This window comes from Rhincodon typus, chromosome 3, assembly GCF_021869965.1.
Source record: "Rhincodon typus isolate 14 chromosome 3, sRhiTyp1.1, whole genome shotgun sequence".
NCBI classification, from domain to species: Eukaryota; Metazoa; Chordata; class Chondrichthyes; order Orectolobiformes; family Rhincodontidae; genus Rhincodon; species Rhincodon typus.
In genome coordinates, this window is record NC_063334.1 from 68,927,397 (window position 1) to 68,941,207 (window position 13,811).

At 38.6% G+C, this 13,811-nt stretch overlaps 1 protein-coding gene across 4 annotated transcripts in view; it reads right to left on the reverse strand.

The window, feature by feature from the left end:
* hsd17b4 (hydroxysteroid (17-beta) dehydrogenase 4) overlaps positions 1-13,811 on the reverse strand; it is a 104,015-nt gene that overhangs the window by 79,696 nt on the left and 10,508 nt on the right. For all 4 annotated transcript variants that reach the window (XR_007266160.1, XM_048620616.1, XM_048620632.1 and 1 more), the window contains exons 4-8: positions 12,815-12,874; positions 8,963-8,984; positions 7,159-7,205; positions 6,033-6,117; positions 5,717-5,904 (exon numbers count right to left, since the gene is read on the reverse strand). Coding sequence is in view for 3 of the 4 variants with exons in the window: in XM_048620616.1 (XP_048476573.1) it covers positions 5,717-5,904; positions 6,033-6,117; positions 7,159-7,205; positions 8,963-8,984; positions 12,815-12,874 (402 nt within the window). In the remaining variant the exon portion in view is untranslated. The remainder of the gene's footprint in view (positions 1-5,716; positions 5,905-6,032; positions 6,118-7,158; positions 7,206-8,962; positions 8,985-12,814; positions 12,875-13,811) is intronic.

Below are 13,811 nucleotides of genomic sequence, written 5' to 3' on the forward strand. Positions count from 1 at the left end.
GGGAGATCAGATACAATTGCATTGAATGGATCAAAAGGCTAAATGGTTAATTATTTTACATATTACATTATGTTCTGCATTTTATTTAAAGTTATGTAATTCAGACATTTTAATTAAACTACAAATGTATATATGGATATTAAATATATTGACTATGACACATGTAAAGCAGAATTTGCAACAGAAAGATTTGGATTGAGCAATATAGATATCTAACAGAAATACCTGTTAATAGAAACGTAAACTTATAATCAAATATACGTTAAAAGAATCTTAAACAATTAATGGTTTCTGCATTGCTAACAAATAACAGAACTTCAGGTCATCATTGTCAGTGTCAAGTATTTCCAGGTTGAAGAATGTAAACTAGAAAGACAGTAAGAAATCCTTATTTTTTACAAACTGCACATCTACCTCAATGTCAGATGAACACTTATACCCTTTGTGATATTGACCACTTCCTACACCAGACATCTGCATTACTCCCTGTGATGTTGTATATCTAGTGTAGAGAATGGAAAATTACAAGTAAATTTATACTAGAGATTCTCAACAACTAACATTTGAATTATTAAATATTAATAATTTAAATCTTTGGAACACACAGGACAATTTCCAAGTTTGAGGATAATACAAAACTGTGAGGAGTGCAGTGCAAAACTGGACGACACTCGGTCACGACTCTCATGTAGAGAGCCGACACAAACACAAGGCAAAAGGTGCCTTGTGCAATATTTCTGTGATTCTCTGAATTACAAAACTTGTGAAATACGCATTGGATAGGTTTCCTACAGCTGAAGACAGAGGCCATTTTAACCCATCAATACACCTTAACTCTGACTACAGAATTAAAGAGAATACAAATTTCCAAAATCATGTCACATTCCCAAAACGTTCTTTGGCAGATACGGTTAATATATTTGTCCATTCAATTCAGTCCTGTAGTTCATGCTCCAGTGGTAATATTAAATTGAATTGTAATTTTGTGCTCCAGGCACCCCAATTTGAAAGATAGTGAAGTGATTGGATTTATTCTCCAGCTACAACCAAGTCCAAATGACTACACTCCTCAATGTAACTACCTCAACTACAAATACTGTACTGCATTGAAGAATGAGCTTACATTTCGAGCTAAGATTCTGGAATGTGGTCGAACTCAAACCTTCTGATTCAGAAGTGAATGCTACCACTTAAATAAGGCTGACATTATGGGGACTGTCAACTGATTATAACTGGATCAGAAACTTTTGATTGCTATGTGAACTTGAATAGAACCTAGAAGATAGGAGCAGGAGTTGGCCAAACAACCTCTCAAGCCTGCTCCACCTTTCAATATGAGCATAGCTGATTATTGAGCTGAAGCCCCAGATCCAGCCCTTCTCCCGTATACCTTGAACCCTTTAGTCACAGAGCTATATCCAACTCCTACTTGAAAACACAATGCTTTGGCCTCAACCATTTTCCGTGGTAGTAAACTCCACAGGCTCACCAGCCTCTGGTTGAAGAAATTTCCCCTCATCTCCATCCTAAAAGGTTTATCCTTTATCCTTAAATAGTGACTCCTGGTTCTGGACTTCCCCACCATTGGGAACATCCTTCCTGCATCTAATCTGTCTAGTCCTGTTAGAATTTTATATGTTTCTGTGAGATCCTCCTAAATTCTTCTAAACTCCAGTGAACAAAATCCTAACTGACTCAATTTCTCCTTGTATGTCAGTCCTGCCATTCCAGGAATCTATTTGGTAAACCTTCACTGTACAACCCTCCATAACAAATATCCTTCTTCAGATCAGGAGACCAAAACTGCATACAATATTCCAGCTATGGCTTCACAAATTGACTATATAGTTGCAACAGATGTGCTTCTTTCTGTACTCAAATCCTCTCACTATGAAGGCCAACATATAGTTTTTACCTTCTTTACTGCTTGTGCACCTGCACACTTACTTTCAGCATGAGAATACCTAGGTTTAATTGAAAATCACCCCCTCTCAATTTACAGCCATTCAAATAGTAGTCTGTCATCCTATTTTTGCTATCAAGTTGGATAACCTCACATTTATCCAACTTACACTGCATCTGTGATGCATTCGCCCACTCACTCAACCTGTCCAAATCACATGGCGATATCTCTGCATCCAACTCACAGCTCACCCTTCCACCCAGCTTTGTGTCATCTGAAAATTTTGACTAATTACATTTAATTCCCTCATCTGAATCATTAACGCATATTGTGAATAGCTGGGGTCCTAATACCAATCCCTGCCGTACCCCACTATTCACTACCTGTCAATCAGAAAATGATCCATTTATGGCTACTCTGTTTCCTGTCCGCTAACCAATTTTCTATTCATGTCAATACACTATTCCCAATCCAATTTAATTTTCATGTGCTTTAATTTTACACAAAGGAAGTGCAAATAAAGCAGATGCACTGACTCTCCTGATCTACTCGTCACATTCTTGAATAATTCCAACAGATTTGTCAAACAGGATTTCCCTCCATGCTATATCTGAATCTACCATTTTTTTAAGCACTTTTCTATACAACCCTTGATCATGGACTCTAGCGACTTCCCCATTGCTGACATCAGAATCATTTGTCTATAATTCCTTGTGTTCTTTCTACATCCCATTTTAAATAGTGGGGTTACATTAGCTACCCTCCAATCTGTAAGAACTGTTCTAAAGAATCTAAAGCCTAAAGAATCTTGGAAGATCGCCGCAAATGTATCCACTACTTCTGGGGTCACTTCCTTTAGTACTCCGCAATGTAGATTATCAGCCTTGGGATTTAGCAGCCTTCAATCCCATCAATCTCTCCAACATCATTTTACCACTAATACAGATTGCATCAGTTCCTCTCCCTCACTAAGCCCTGTGTACCCCATCTTTTCTAGTGTGTTATTTCTGCCCTCCTTTGTGAGGACAGATGCAAAGAATGAATTTAGCTTGTCAACCATTTATTTGTTCCCCATTATAAATTCTCCCCTTTCTCACTGTAAAGGACCTATATTAGTTTTCATCAATCTTTTTCTCTTCACATACTCTTTAAAAACCTTTACAGTCAGTTTTTAAGCTCACCACAAGCTTACTATCATACTCTATTTTCACTTCTTAGTCAATCCCATGGTCGTCCTTTGCTGTCTTCTAAACTGCTTCCAGCCTTTAGATCTATTGATTTTTCTTGCCAATTTATATGCCTCTTTTTTGCATTTAATATAACTTCCCTTGAAAAAATGGTTTGGCCGTTGTTTTCTTTGCACTCTTGCGTCAGACAGGAATAAACAATTTTTGTAGTTCACCCATTTGAATGTTTACCATTGCCTATCCATGTTCATTCTTTTCAGTAGCATTTCTCAATTCATTACAGCCAACTCGCATCTCATACCATCAAAGTTTCCCTTATCAAAATTCAGGACCCTAATCTCAGAATCAACTACCTCACTCTCTATCTTGATGAAGAATTCTATCATATTATGGTCATTCATCCCCAAGGGTTTTCTCACAATTACATTACCAATTATTCCTCTCTTATTGCATGATACCCAATCTATGATGGCCTGTTCTCGTCAGTTCCTCAACACATTAGTCCAGAAAACTATCCCATATACACTCTTAGGAATTCCTCCTCCATGGTATTGTGACTAATTTGACTTTCCAATTGATATGCAGATTTCCTTTACCCCATGCATCTCTGATTTCCTGTTTAATGCCATTCCCAACAGCACAACTGCAGTTTAGTGGTCCGTATTCCATCCCACAAATATTATTTTTCCCTTGGTATTCCTCAATTCCATCCACACAAATTCTACAATATCTGAGCTAATATATTTTCTTAATATTGTGTCTATATCCTCTTTAACCAGTAGTGCAACTCCATCGCCTCTTCCTTTGTCTATTCTTCCTAAATATTGACTACCCGTTTATTTAGTTCTCATTGCTGGTCACCCCGTAGCCATGTCTCCTAATCCCAACTATGTCACCCTCATTTAAATTCATTTGCATGATTAACTGATCCATTTAATTTGGAACACTCCGTGCTTTCAGGCACAAAGCCTTTTAAGCCTTGCCTTTTTAACGTTCCTTGTCACATTCCCAGTTTTTTTTTTACTGTAACCTTGTTTGATTCCAGCCTTTGATTCCTCTGCCTATTATTTACTTAGTTCCCCTTTCTGTGATTTATTCTCATCCTTGATTTTCCTTCCCCTGACTCCTTGCATAGGTTCCCAGCCCCCTGCCAATTTAATTTAAATCCTCCCCACCCACCCTTGCAAATACTCCCCCCAGGGCATCAGTCCCAGTCCTGCCCCGGTGTAATCCATCCAGTCTGTACTGGTCCGATCTCCCTCAAAACCAGTTCCAGTGCCCCAGAATCTGAAACCTTCCCCCTCACACCACCTTTATAGCCGCATGTTCATAGAATATATTCTGCTATCTTTACTTTAACTAGAGCATGGCACTTGGTGTATTCCTAAAGTCACTACCTCAGAGGTCTTCCTTTTCAGTTTGCTTCCTAACTCCTTATTTCGCTTTTTGGATTTCATTCCTTTTTTTTAAAAAACCTACGTCATTGGTGTCAATGCGTATACGACCAGTGGCTATTCATCCTCCCCATCCAGGATATCCTGTAGCCACTCTAAAATATCCTTGACCTTACCACCAGGGAGGCAACATACCATCCTGGAGTCTCATTTGCAGCCACAGAAACTTAGTATGAACAATCACAATGAATTATCCTGTTGTGTTGTCAAATGACTCGACACAGCACTCAGGGATAAACTGTTCCTATTGATGGAGTGATAGAGAGCTAGGTAAAGCAATGGTGATAAGTTAAAAAAGATTAACGTAGCAAGTGGTTAGTGTCTGGAATACAATGCCCAACAGTTTCATAGATGCCTCTATTTAACCTGCTGCTAAGTGGAAATTGGATTATCTAAAAAGGCATATTGTACAGAGTTATGGAGATAAAGCAGGCAATTGTGAGATATGATTTATTCTATCAGACAGGAAGTACAGATACAACAGACTGAATGTCCTTCTGTGCTGTAACCATTCTATAAAGGCAGCTGGGTTAAAATATAAGTTCAACTCACTGATTTTCTTTCTTTCTCGTACATTATAATTAGAATATGCTTTTCCTCTGATACTGCCAATAAAATCAAGTTAAAAACCTGATCGGGTTACAGTTCTATCATTTCTCATGCCCACAATAAGATATACAGAAACTGAGTATTTACATTCTCAACCAAGTTTTCAGTAGATACAGTGCAAAGGTTTGTGGAACTTAACGATTTCACTGAGAAATAATTTAATACCAGTTGATACATCAAATGAAAACAACTGTTGTGGCTGCTCTTCTGTCATTCGGAACAAAGGACACAGGTATAGGCAACGCATATCTAACCTGCACTGTGCAGATCTGGGAATACAGGATAGTTTGCAAATGTACTAGGATGAAAAACGTACTCATTTTCTTGGAAATGACATTCCTAATGGTGAAACTGAAACCATTAATTTATTATTACTGCTGGATATCATCACATTTATGTCCATAATGAATAGTTTAGGTGTTCATTAAATTTAAAAATATTGGTTTATTAGCAAGGTGCAAGCTTTATATGCCACAAGAATAATATTTCAAAGACGGTATGAATAAAGTAATCTTTACAAAGCATAAATTCTAAAGGCACCACTGCATTCTTATGATACCTACCTTGAGGCAGAACAGTCTGAGTCAATCTGGAACCAGCTGTTGGTGCAATAGTGTTACACTGGATATTATATTTTTGACCTTCAATCGCTAGTGTATTTGAAAGACCCAATAGTCCAAGTTTTGCAGCACTGTAATTTGCTTGCCCAAAATTGCCATATACTCCAGAAGATGATGCAGTCATAATAATTCTGAAAAGAAGTGACAAATTAATTTTGTTGTTTCAAATTGTGAAGTTTTGTGGAGAATGAACCAAGTGTGTAGTTCAAAATGAGTACCCATAAAGTCTATAAAGATCAAGCTTTGATTTCTTTCTTACCTGCCATACTTTTGATTCTTCATGTGATTCCATGCAGCTCTTGTGACCTTGAATGAGCCCCTCAAATGAACTCTTTGAATTAAATCTTAACAAAAATATTTTTTTTAATTACTAGCCCAGTAACAAACATGTAATTAAAAAAAAGGTAAAAGAGCTGGAGTCAAAGGAAGTCATAACCAATTTATAGAAGGCTGTGATCAGTGGAGAATTATAAGTTTGATCCCCTCCCCCCGTTTCAGGTCTGAAGACTAAAATTTTAGATCTTTTCAGCTTAAAAGGAGACAGTCTAATCATGAAAGTACAATGGTTCATAATACAAGTAAGTAATAGCAAAGGCAAAAGCAGAATATTATTAGCATTACTTAGGGGAAAGGTCAGGAGAACTTACATTCAAATTGCTTGTACTGCAATAAAAATGGCTTTTATGATTAATAACGTGAAGTTCTTTTTGCAGACAGTGATTAGCCCTGGAATGAACTTAAAACAGAGTACTAGATGTGAGGATTCAATCTATGCATGAAATAAGGTGATGCCATGAAGGGGCCTGGGAGGGACTCTACGATCTTGCGGGGTGCATGATGTTTATTTGTACCTTTCTAAGAGTTCACCTCAAATAAAATTAAAAACTAAATTGAAACTTTCTGATCCAATACGTAATGGTCCTTACTACTAAAGATTTTGATTTTAACTTTAAATAGGGGTGGCATGGTGGCTGACTGGTTAACACTGCCGCAATAGGGTGCAGGCCTGGGTCAGGGTGGGATGCTTTTCGGAGGGTCAGTGAAAATTCAACAGGCTGAACGGTTTCTTTCCATGTTATAGAGATTCTATGATTTTATGAATTCTACATAGCCAACCAATCTTCCATCAGTATGATAAGACATTTGTCACATATATTTAACGAAATACAATTATAATGTTGATCTCAAAAACACCTATTTTATAAAGTAGGATCTACTTAATGTCAACTAATAAGAGAATAGTTTATACGAAGATCCCACAATAGCATCAAATGATCCACAAAGTTACGCACTGCTACGTAACAAACTTCATCCAATTAATTGAATAGTCATTACGTTGATACATTGCATCATACGCATATAACTCAATGTAACTCTCAGCTCACCCCAATCCAAGTCACTTATTCTTGCAAAGGAATGATCTCTTAAAATCCTGAAAAGATGAAGATAACTGCATTTAAAACAGAGATATGCACTAATATGGCAATAATGGCTTTATAATCCTGTGACACCATTCTGGACTCAAAACATTAATTCTGCTTTTCTCTCTGCAGATGCTGTTAGACCTGCTGAGTTTCTCCAACACTTTGTTTTTGATTGTTTCAGATTTCCAGAATCTGCAGTTCTTTGTCTTATTCTAATACTGGGAAGTGGTCATCAACTACCTATGTAAATAATGAATTTTATAAAATTTCCTAAAATACTGTAGATGAAGAAAACGAAACTTGAAGGTATCAGCATAAAGCCAGGCCCCATCTCTCAGATAATTTAGGCATCAAAAAGTCTCCAAGGTGGCTAAGATTCACCCAAATTTAGCCTAAGAGCATAAGAAATAGAAACAGGAGAGGCTGCTCAGCCCTCCCTTCTGCTCCGCCATTCAAAAGGTTCATGACTAATCCAACATTCCTCATGTCCACTTTCCTGCATTTCCCCATTACCCTCAATTCCCCTAATCATCAAGAATCTATCTACTTCAGCCTTAAATATACACAAGGACTCTGCCCTCACAACTCTCTGAGACAAGGAATGCCAAAGACACTCAACTCTCAGAGAAGAACTTCCTCCTCATCTCAATATTAAATTGGTGTTCCCTTATTCTAAGTCTATGTCTCTGGTCCGAGACTTTCCCAAGGGGGGAAACATCCTCTCAGCATTTACCCAGTCCCTTAAGAATCCTAAAAGACATTCTTCGTAAAAGTGTTAAAGGTTGCATTTGGAATGGCCACAAGGAAGATCATCAGGTAGTAAAGTTCCTATGTAAAATGCCTGCCAGTGCTCCCGGAAGAGACTGCACAGCATTTTGGTGACTTGTTCTTGACCTATTGGGCCTTCTTTTGCAGAACATTTCAAGTCATACTTAAAGATTTATCATCTTCTATTGTTAACTTACTGTTGGGAAATTCAAAGAGGAATTTCAAAACATATTGGTACACCGCTCAAACTCTTGGAAGAAATGCAGGTACATTCATTACAGAAATTTTGAGACTTCATCTAAAAAGAGCAAGTGCTGTGCTACTCTACAGGAATCACCAGGAGAAAATCCTTCAATACTTTGCTAGGCATTGTCCTTGGTCTGCAGTAAGAATGGGAGGAGGACACAAGGTCAGACAGAGCACAGCATCTACTGCAAAACAGAGGAAGAGGCGGAACATATACAGGATATGCTCCTCCAACAGAACCACCAGTGTGACATTCAAGATCTTGTAACAAGCCATCGTGCACCACCCAGTCCACTCCATGCCTTCAGTGGAAGTGGATGTGTGGAGTCCCACATATTGCTCCACAAAAATTGAATCTAACAAACACTCAATGACAAATATGTAGGTGAGATAACAAGGTGTAGAGCTGGATGAACACAGCAGGCCAAGCAGCATCAGAGGAGCAGGAAGGCTGACGTTTCGGGCCTAGACCCTTTTTCGGAAATCTCTGAAACAATTTTAACACACTGCGAAGCCATCTGCAGTTCCTGCTATCTCTGAAACAAATATGTAGGTGCCTGCTTAAGCACCTCCAGGCTTATTCAAAATATTCTAATTTGTTTCAGTCTGTACTAAAATCCGGCTTTCAAACAATTATGTCTTCTTATTCTAACACCTCTTTTCACCTTTTTATCTAATAAACCTGTGGTTTTTTGAAGGATTAGAGTATGTGAATTTTTTTTAAAAGAAATTGAATAAATATTGTACTCACCCAGCATTGTTAACAACAATATCTGCAAGAAAGAAAATCAGAGTCTACTTTAAAGTGATAGACTGTAATAATGTGGGAGCCTACTTGTGAAAGTAACTTATCAATAAATGAATTTTATATTAATATTTTAGAATTTATATAATAAAACTGTAGCCTCGGTATTAGCTTTTAATAATAAGCACCCAGCTCTAAGTCCATATCTTCTCAAAGAGAGAGATTGGGAAAAGCTAGAATTTTTGTTTATCTGGACGTCCCTGAACAGAAATCACAAAATTCACAGGCAGACACAGCAAGCATTTCGGAAAACAAAATGCATTCTAGCCTTTACTGTAAACAGTTGAAGTAGGATAGTAAGAAGTTTCACTGCAATATTCAGGGCCTTTGTAAAATCATCCTTCAAGTACTGCATAGTTTTGACCTCCTTGTACAAGTTTTAGGAGTGCAACAAAAATACACTAGATTGATACTTGGAATTAACAGATTGACCTTTGTGGGGAAGTTGATTTTTAGTCTCAGAACTGAATCTCACCAGAAATCAGCCAAGAATTAGTTTCATCAAGTTTCATGAAGGGTTTCTCTCCATGAGGTCTGGTGGGATAACCCAAAATTCATCCAAATTGAATAGTAAACTTCCTTTACAATATTACAGTTCCTCTACAGCCCAGCAATCTAGCTCCAAACTGCACAATTGAGTTCTCCTTCTTCCCTCCTGCAGCAATGAGCCGTGATAACGTTCTTTTACTTTTTGTAAAACTCCAGGATTGACCAGGACCCATCCTCAAGTGACTTAGCCAGACAGCCCCAAACGATGAGTGACAAGATCCCTCACATACCTGTGCAGCTCTGCCACTATTCCCCTGTCCTTGCACTGGACCCATAGGGCTGACCACAGCGCACTCCTCATTGCAGAGCATTGGATCCATAACCCTGACTGCTGGGACTGGTAGCAAACCATGCCCAAGCCCCTGGACTGATACTGGAGGTTGCCCTTGACCTACTGTGTCAGGACCCACTGCCTGAAGGGTGTATTCCTGGAGTCTTAGAATTTGAAACATGGCCATTAGCTTGAAGCACATGCAGTGTCTTTAGCGAGTATTATGCTGGCACATGATGCAGGTATAACAGTAACAGAACAATACACTGTACAAGAATATGACAATCACCTTGCCTGATGACTGCTGACAACCATGACAAACTACTTGGCTTTGTGGCTGCGCTTAACAGCAATGGCAAGACAGAAATACCGAGAGCCTTAAGGTCAGACTGAGGAGGCAAAGCACAAAAAAGGCAAGGCACGGATACTGTAAGCATCCAGGTAAACATAAAGTGAATGGGCACTAAGAGAGCGAGCTAGCGGCACTGATATACAGCTTTGTCCAGTCCACGTGCTGGGTGTCTCAAAGTGCACCATTAAAGTGCTGGAGCGTACTGTAGATGGTTCAGAGATGTGCATAATGATGCAGTAAGGCTGTTGTTAAATGCCAATGTTTGTGGACATAGGGTGCATATGATTGCTGACTATGGAGCATGCCCTGAGATGTTCATAATCGATGTCCAAGATGAAAATCCTGAAGATAAAGCATCAAGCTAGAGTCACCAGGCACTCAGTCTAACTTTATGATGGGAATTCTCAGCATCTATTTTTCATCTGACAAGTGGGAGAATGGGAGAGTGCATGTTTACGAGGTAAGACTAAGTAATAATGAGGGTGATAATAAGCAATAATCTGCACTAATAGGACTCACGCCACTCTCAAGCGAGAATCTCATTCCAACCTCCAGGACTTGGTTGGAAATTGCAACATTTTTGATCTCAATATTGAGAAGGGCCTGGCTTAATATTTCATCGGATCTGCTGAAATTTTTCATCGTAACTACACCTTTCAGGGCCTGGGAAGGTCATGCCCTAGGTCTATATTTCCTACTGTTTGGAAGAGTGAAGGATGATCTCATCAAAATATAAAAATTATTTAATAGGATGAACAAGGTGGATACCAAGAAAATGTTTCCTCTGGCTGAGGAATCTAGAACTAGTAGCTGATGCTTCAGAATAAGAGAGCTGGCCATTTAGGACTGGGATGAAGAGCAACTTATTCACTTCATAAATGACTCATAGATAGTTAGATACTGAGAGATATTGAAGGGGGCAGAGACAGTAATTATCAGTCATGATCTCCTTGAATGGCAGAACACATTTAAACCATCTCATATTTCTTCCATTTGTTCTGTATAAACATTGTATTAATGGATATTAAGGGCTTATTCCTCCCCTTATTCCAGTAAAATTTCAATTATTGACATTATATCATAAACCCACATGGTCACCTGTTCCTCAATAATTTTATTTTTCGGGTTCTGACATTTATGCACTTGCACTCTAATGCCCGGTCTTAGTCTGCTTCATATTTCTCCCATTTGATGTTTCCCAACTCTGAACTACTTTGTCTCTCACATTCCTATGAACAGTATGACAATAAGGACCCAGTAGATGTGGTGTATCTCGATTTCCAAAAGGCATTCGACAAGGTTCTGCACAAAAGGCTGCTGCATAAGATGAAGGTGCGTGGCGTTACGGGCAATGTTTTAGCATGGATAGAGGATTGTTAACTAACAGGAAGCAAAGAGTCAGGATAAGTGATTGCTTTTCTGGTTGGCAATCAGCAACTAGTAGTGTGCCTCTGTGCTCAGTGTTGGGACTGCAATTGTTTACAATTTACATTGATAATTTGGAGCTGGGGACCACATGTAGTGTGTCAAAGTTTGTGAATGACACTAAGATGAGTGGCAGAACAAAGTGTGCAGAGGACACTGAAAGTTTGCAGAGGGATATGGATAGCTTAAGTGAATGGACAAAGGTCTGGCAGATGGAATACAACAATGTTGATAAATGTGAAGTCATCCATTTTTGTAGGAATAACAGTAAAAAGTACTATTATTTGAATGGTAAAAAATTGCAGCATGCTGCTGTGCAGAGGGACCTGAGTGTCCTTGTGCATGAATTGCAGAAGGTTGGTTTGCAGATACAATAGGTAATTAAGGAGGCAAATAGAATTTTGCCCTTTGTTGCTGGAGGGATTGAGTTTAAAAGCAGGCAGATTATGTTACAGCTGTATAGGGTACTAGTGAAGCTACACCTGGAGTACTGCGTGCAGTTTTGGTCTCCTTACTTGAGCAAGGATGTACTGGCACTGGAGGGGGTGCAGAGGAGATTCTCTCGGTTGATTCCAGAGTTGACAGGGTTGGCTTATGAGGACAGACTGTGTAGACTGGGATTATATTCATTGGAATTTAGAAGAATGAAGGGGAAGTTATAGAGACATATAAAATTATGAAGGAAATAGATAGGATAGAAACAGGGACGATGTTTCCACTGGCGGGTGAAACTAGAACAAGAGGGCCATAGCCTCAAAATCAGGGGGAGCAGATTTGGGACTGAATTGAGGAGGAACTTCTTCACCCAAAGAGTTGTGAATCTGTGGAATTCCCTGTCCACTGAAGCAATTGAGGCTTCCTCATTGAATGTTTTTAAAGCTAAGATAGATAATTTTTTGAACAGTAAAGGAATGAAGAGTTATGATGAGAGGGTGGGTAAGTGGAGCTGAGGCCACAATCTTATTGAATGGCGGAGAAGGCTTGAAGGGCCAGATGGCCTACTCCTGGATCTTATGCTTGGTTCTTTTATTTCTCTGTAATGCTTCACCCTAACATACCTTTTCCTACCAAACCATCAGTTTAAATCATTTCCTACAGCACTAGTTAACGTCCCTTCAAGGTCATTAATGACAAACTTGACGCAAAGTTCATTCTCCTTATCAGGTCATTTATTATATTAGGTATCTGTCAAACCACTTACCTATTCTTCCATATGTATCCAGAGCAGTCTGTACAATCTTTTCACCTTCTTCCACAGAATCTGCAAATCACAGCAAAATCAGAATCTTTTGAATGAAAAGCAACCCAATGTGAGACACACAACATTCAAGCTGTGTTAGGAATTCTTTGAGAGTTCTTAGAGCTCTGAAATTATGTCAATATTCAAACAATGCCAACTGACCAATCATCAATCAAAAATGTTATCAAAGTCTGTTAAACCAACACTGAATACATGCCAATTTATATAGATTATCTCCTTCAAACAATATGTCAGCTGCCTAACAAATTCAATGAATTCTTGTTTCCAAATCCTTATTCAAATAGTTCATCACGATTCATCAATTTTAAATGAAGATGGAAACATTTGATCAAGCCAGTAGAAATGCATTTTTCAAAGATGAATTCGACTATAATCATTTTCTAAATCAATTCCAGAGACTTTCTGCAGGTCCCATTCAATGCACTTTCTGAATTGCTTGCATGTAACTGAGAAAGGAACTGAAGTGCTACAGTCCTGCACTGGCATCTAGTGGTGAATGAAGCTCAATGAAAATTAGAGGGAAAGTTTATCCAGTATCACAGTAATTTACAACTCTGGAATCTTGATCAGTCGGCACATCTGGTTGTACCAGTTCTTTGCTAAAGCAACCCGAAAATAATTCAATCAACACTCCTGATCAATATTACTGCACCAGTCACTGCTTCAAATATTTATTCACTTTTCCTTATAAGATGCAACTTTCTTTCACACAGAGGGATTAGACAGAGCATACCACATTCCAATTTATTGACTAAAGGCATTCCTCCAAACATATCATATAACAAGGTGTAGAGCTGGATGAACACAGCAGGCCAAGCAGCATCAGAGGAACAGGAAAACTGATGTTTCGGGTCTAGACCCTTCTTCAGAAATGACTGAATTTTCTAAAGAACAGTCTAGGCCCAAAACGTCAGCTTTCCTGCTCCTCTGATGCTGC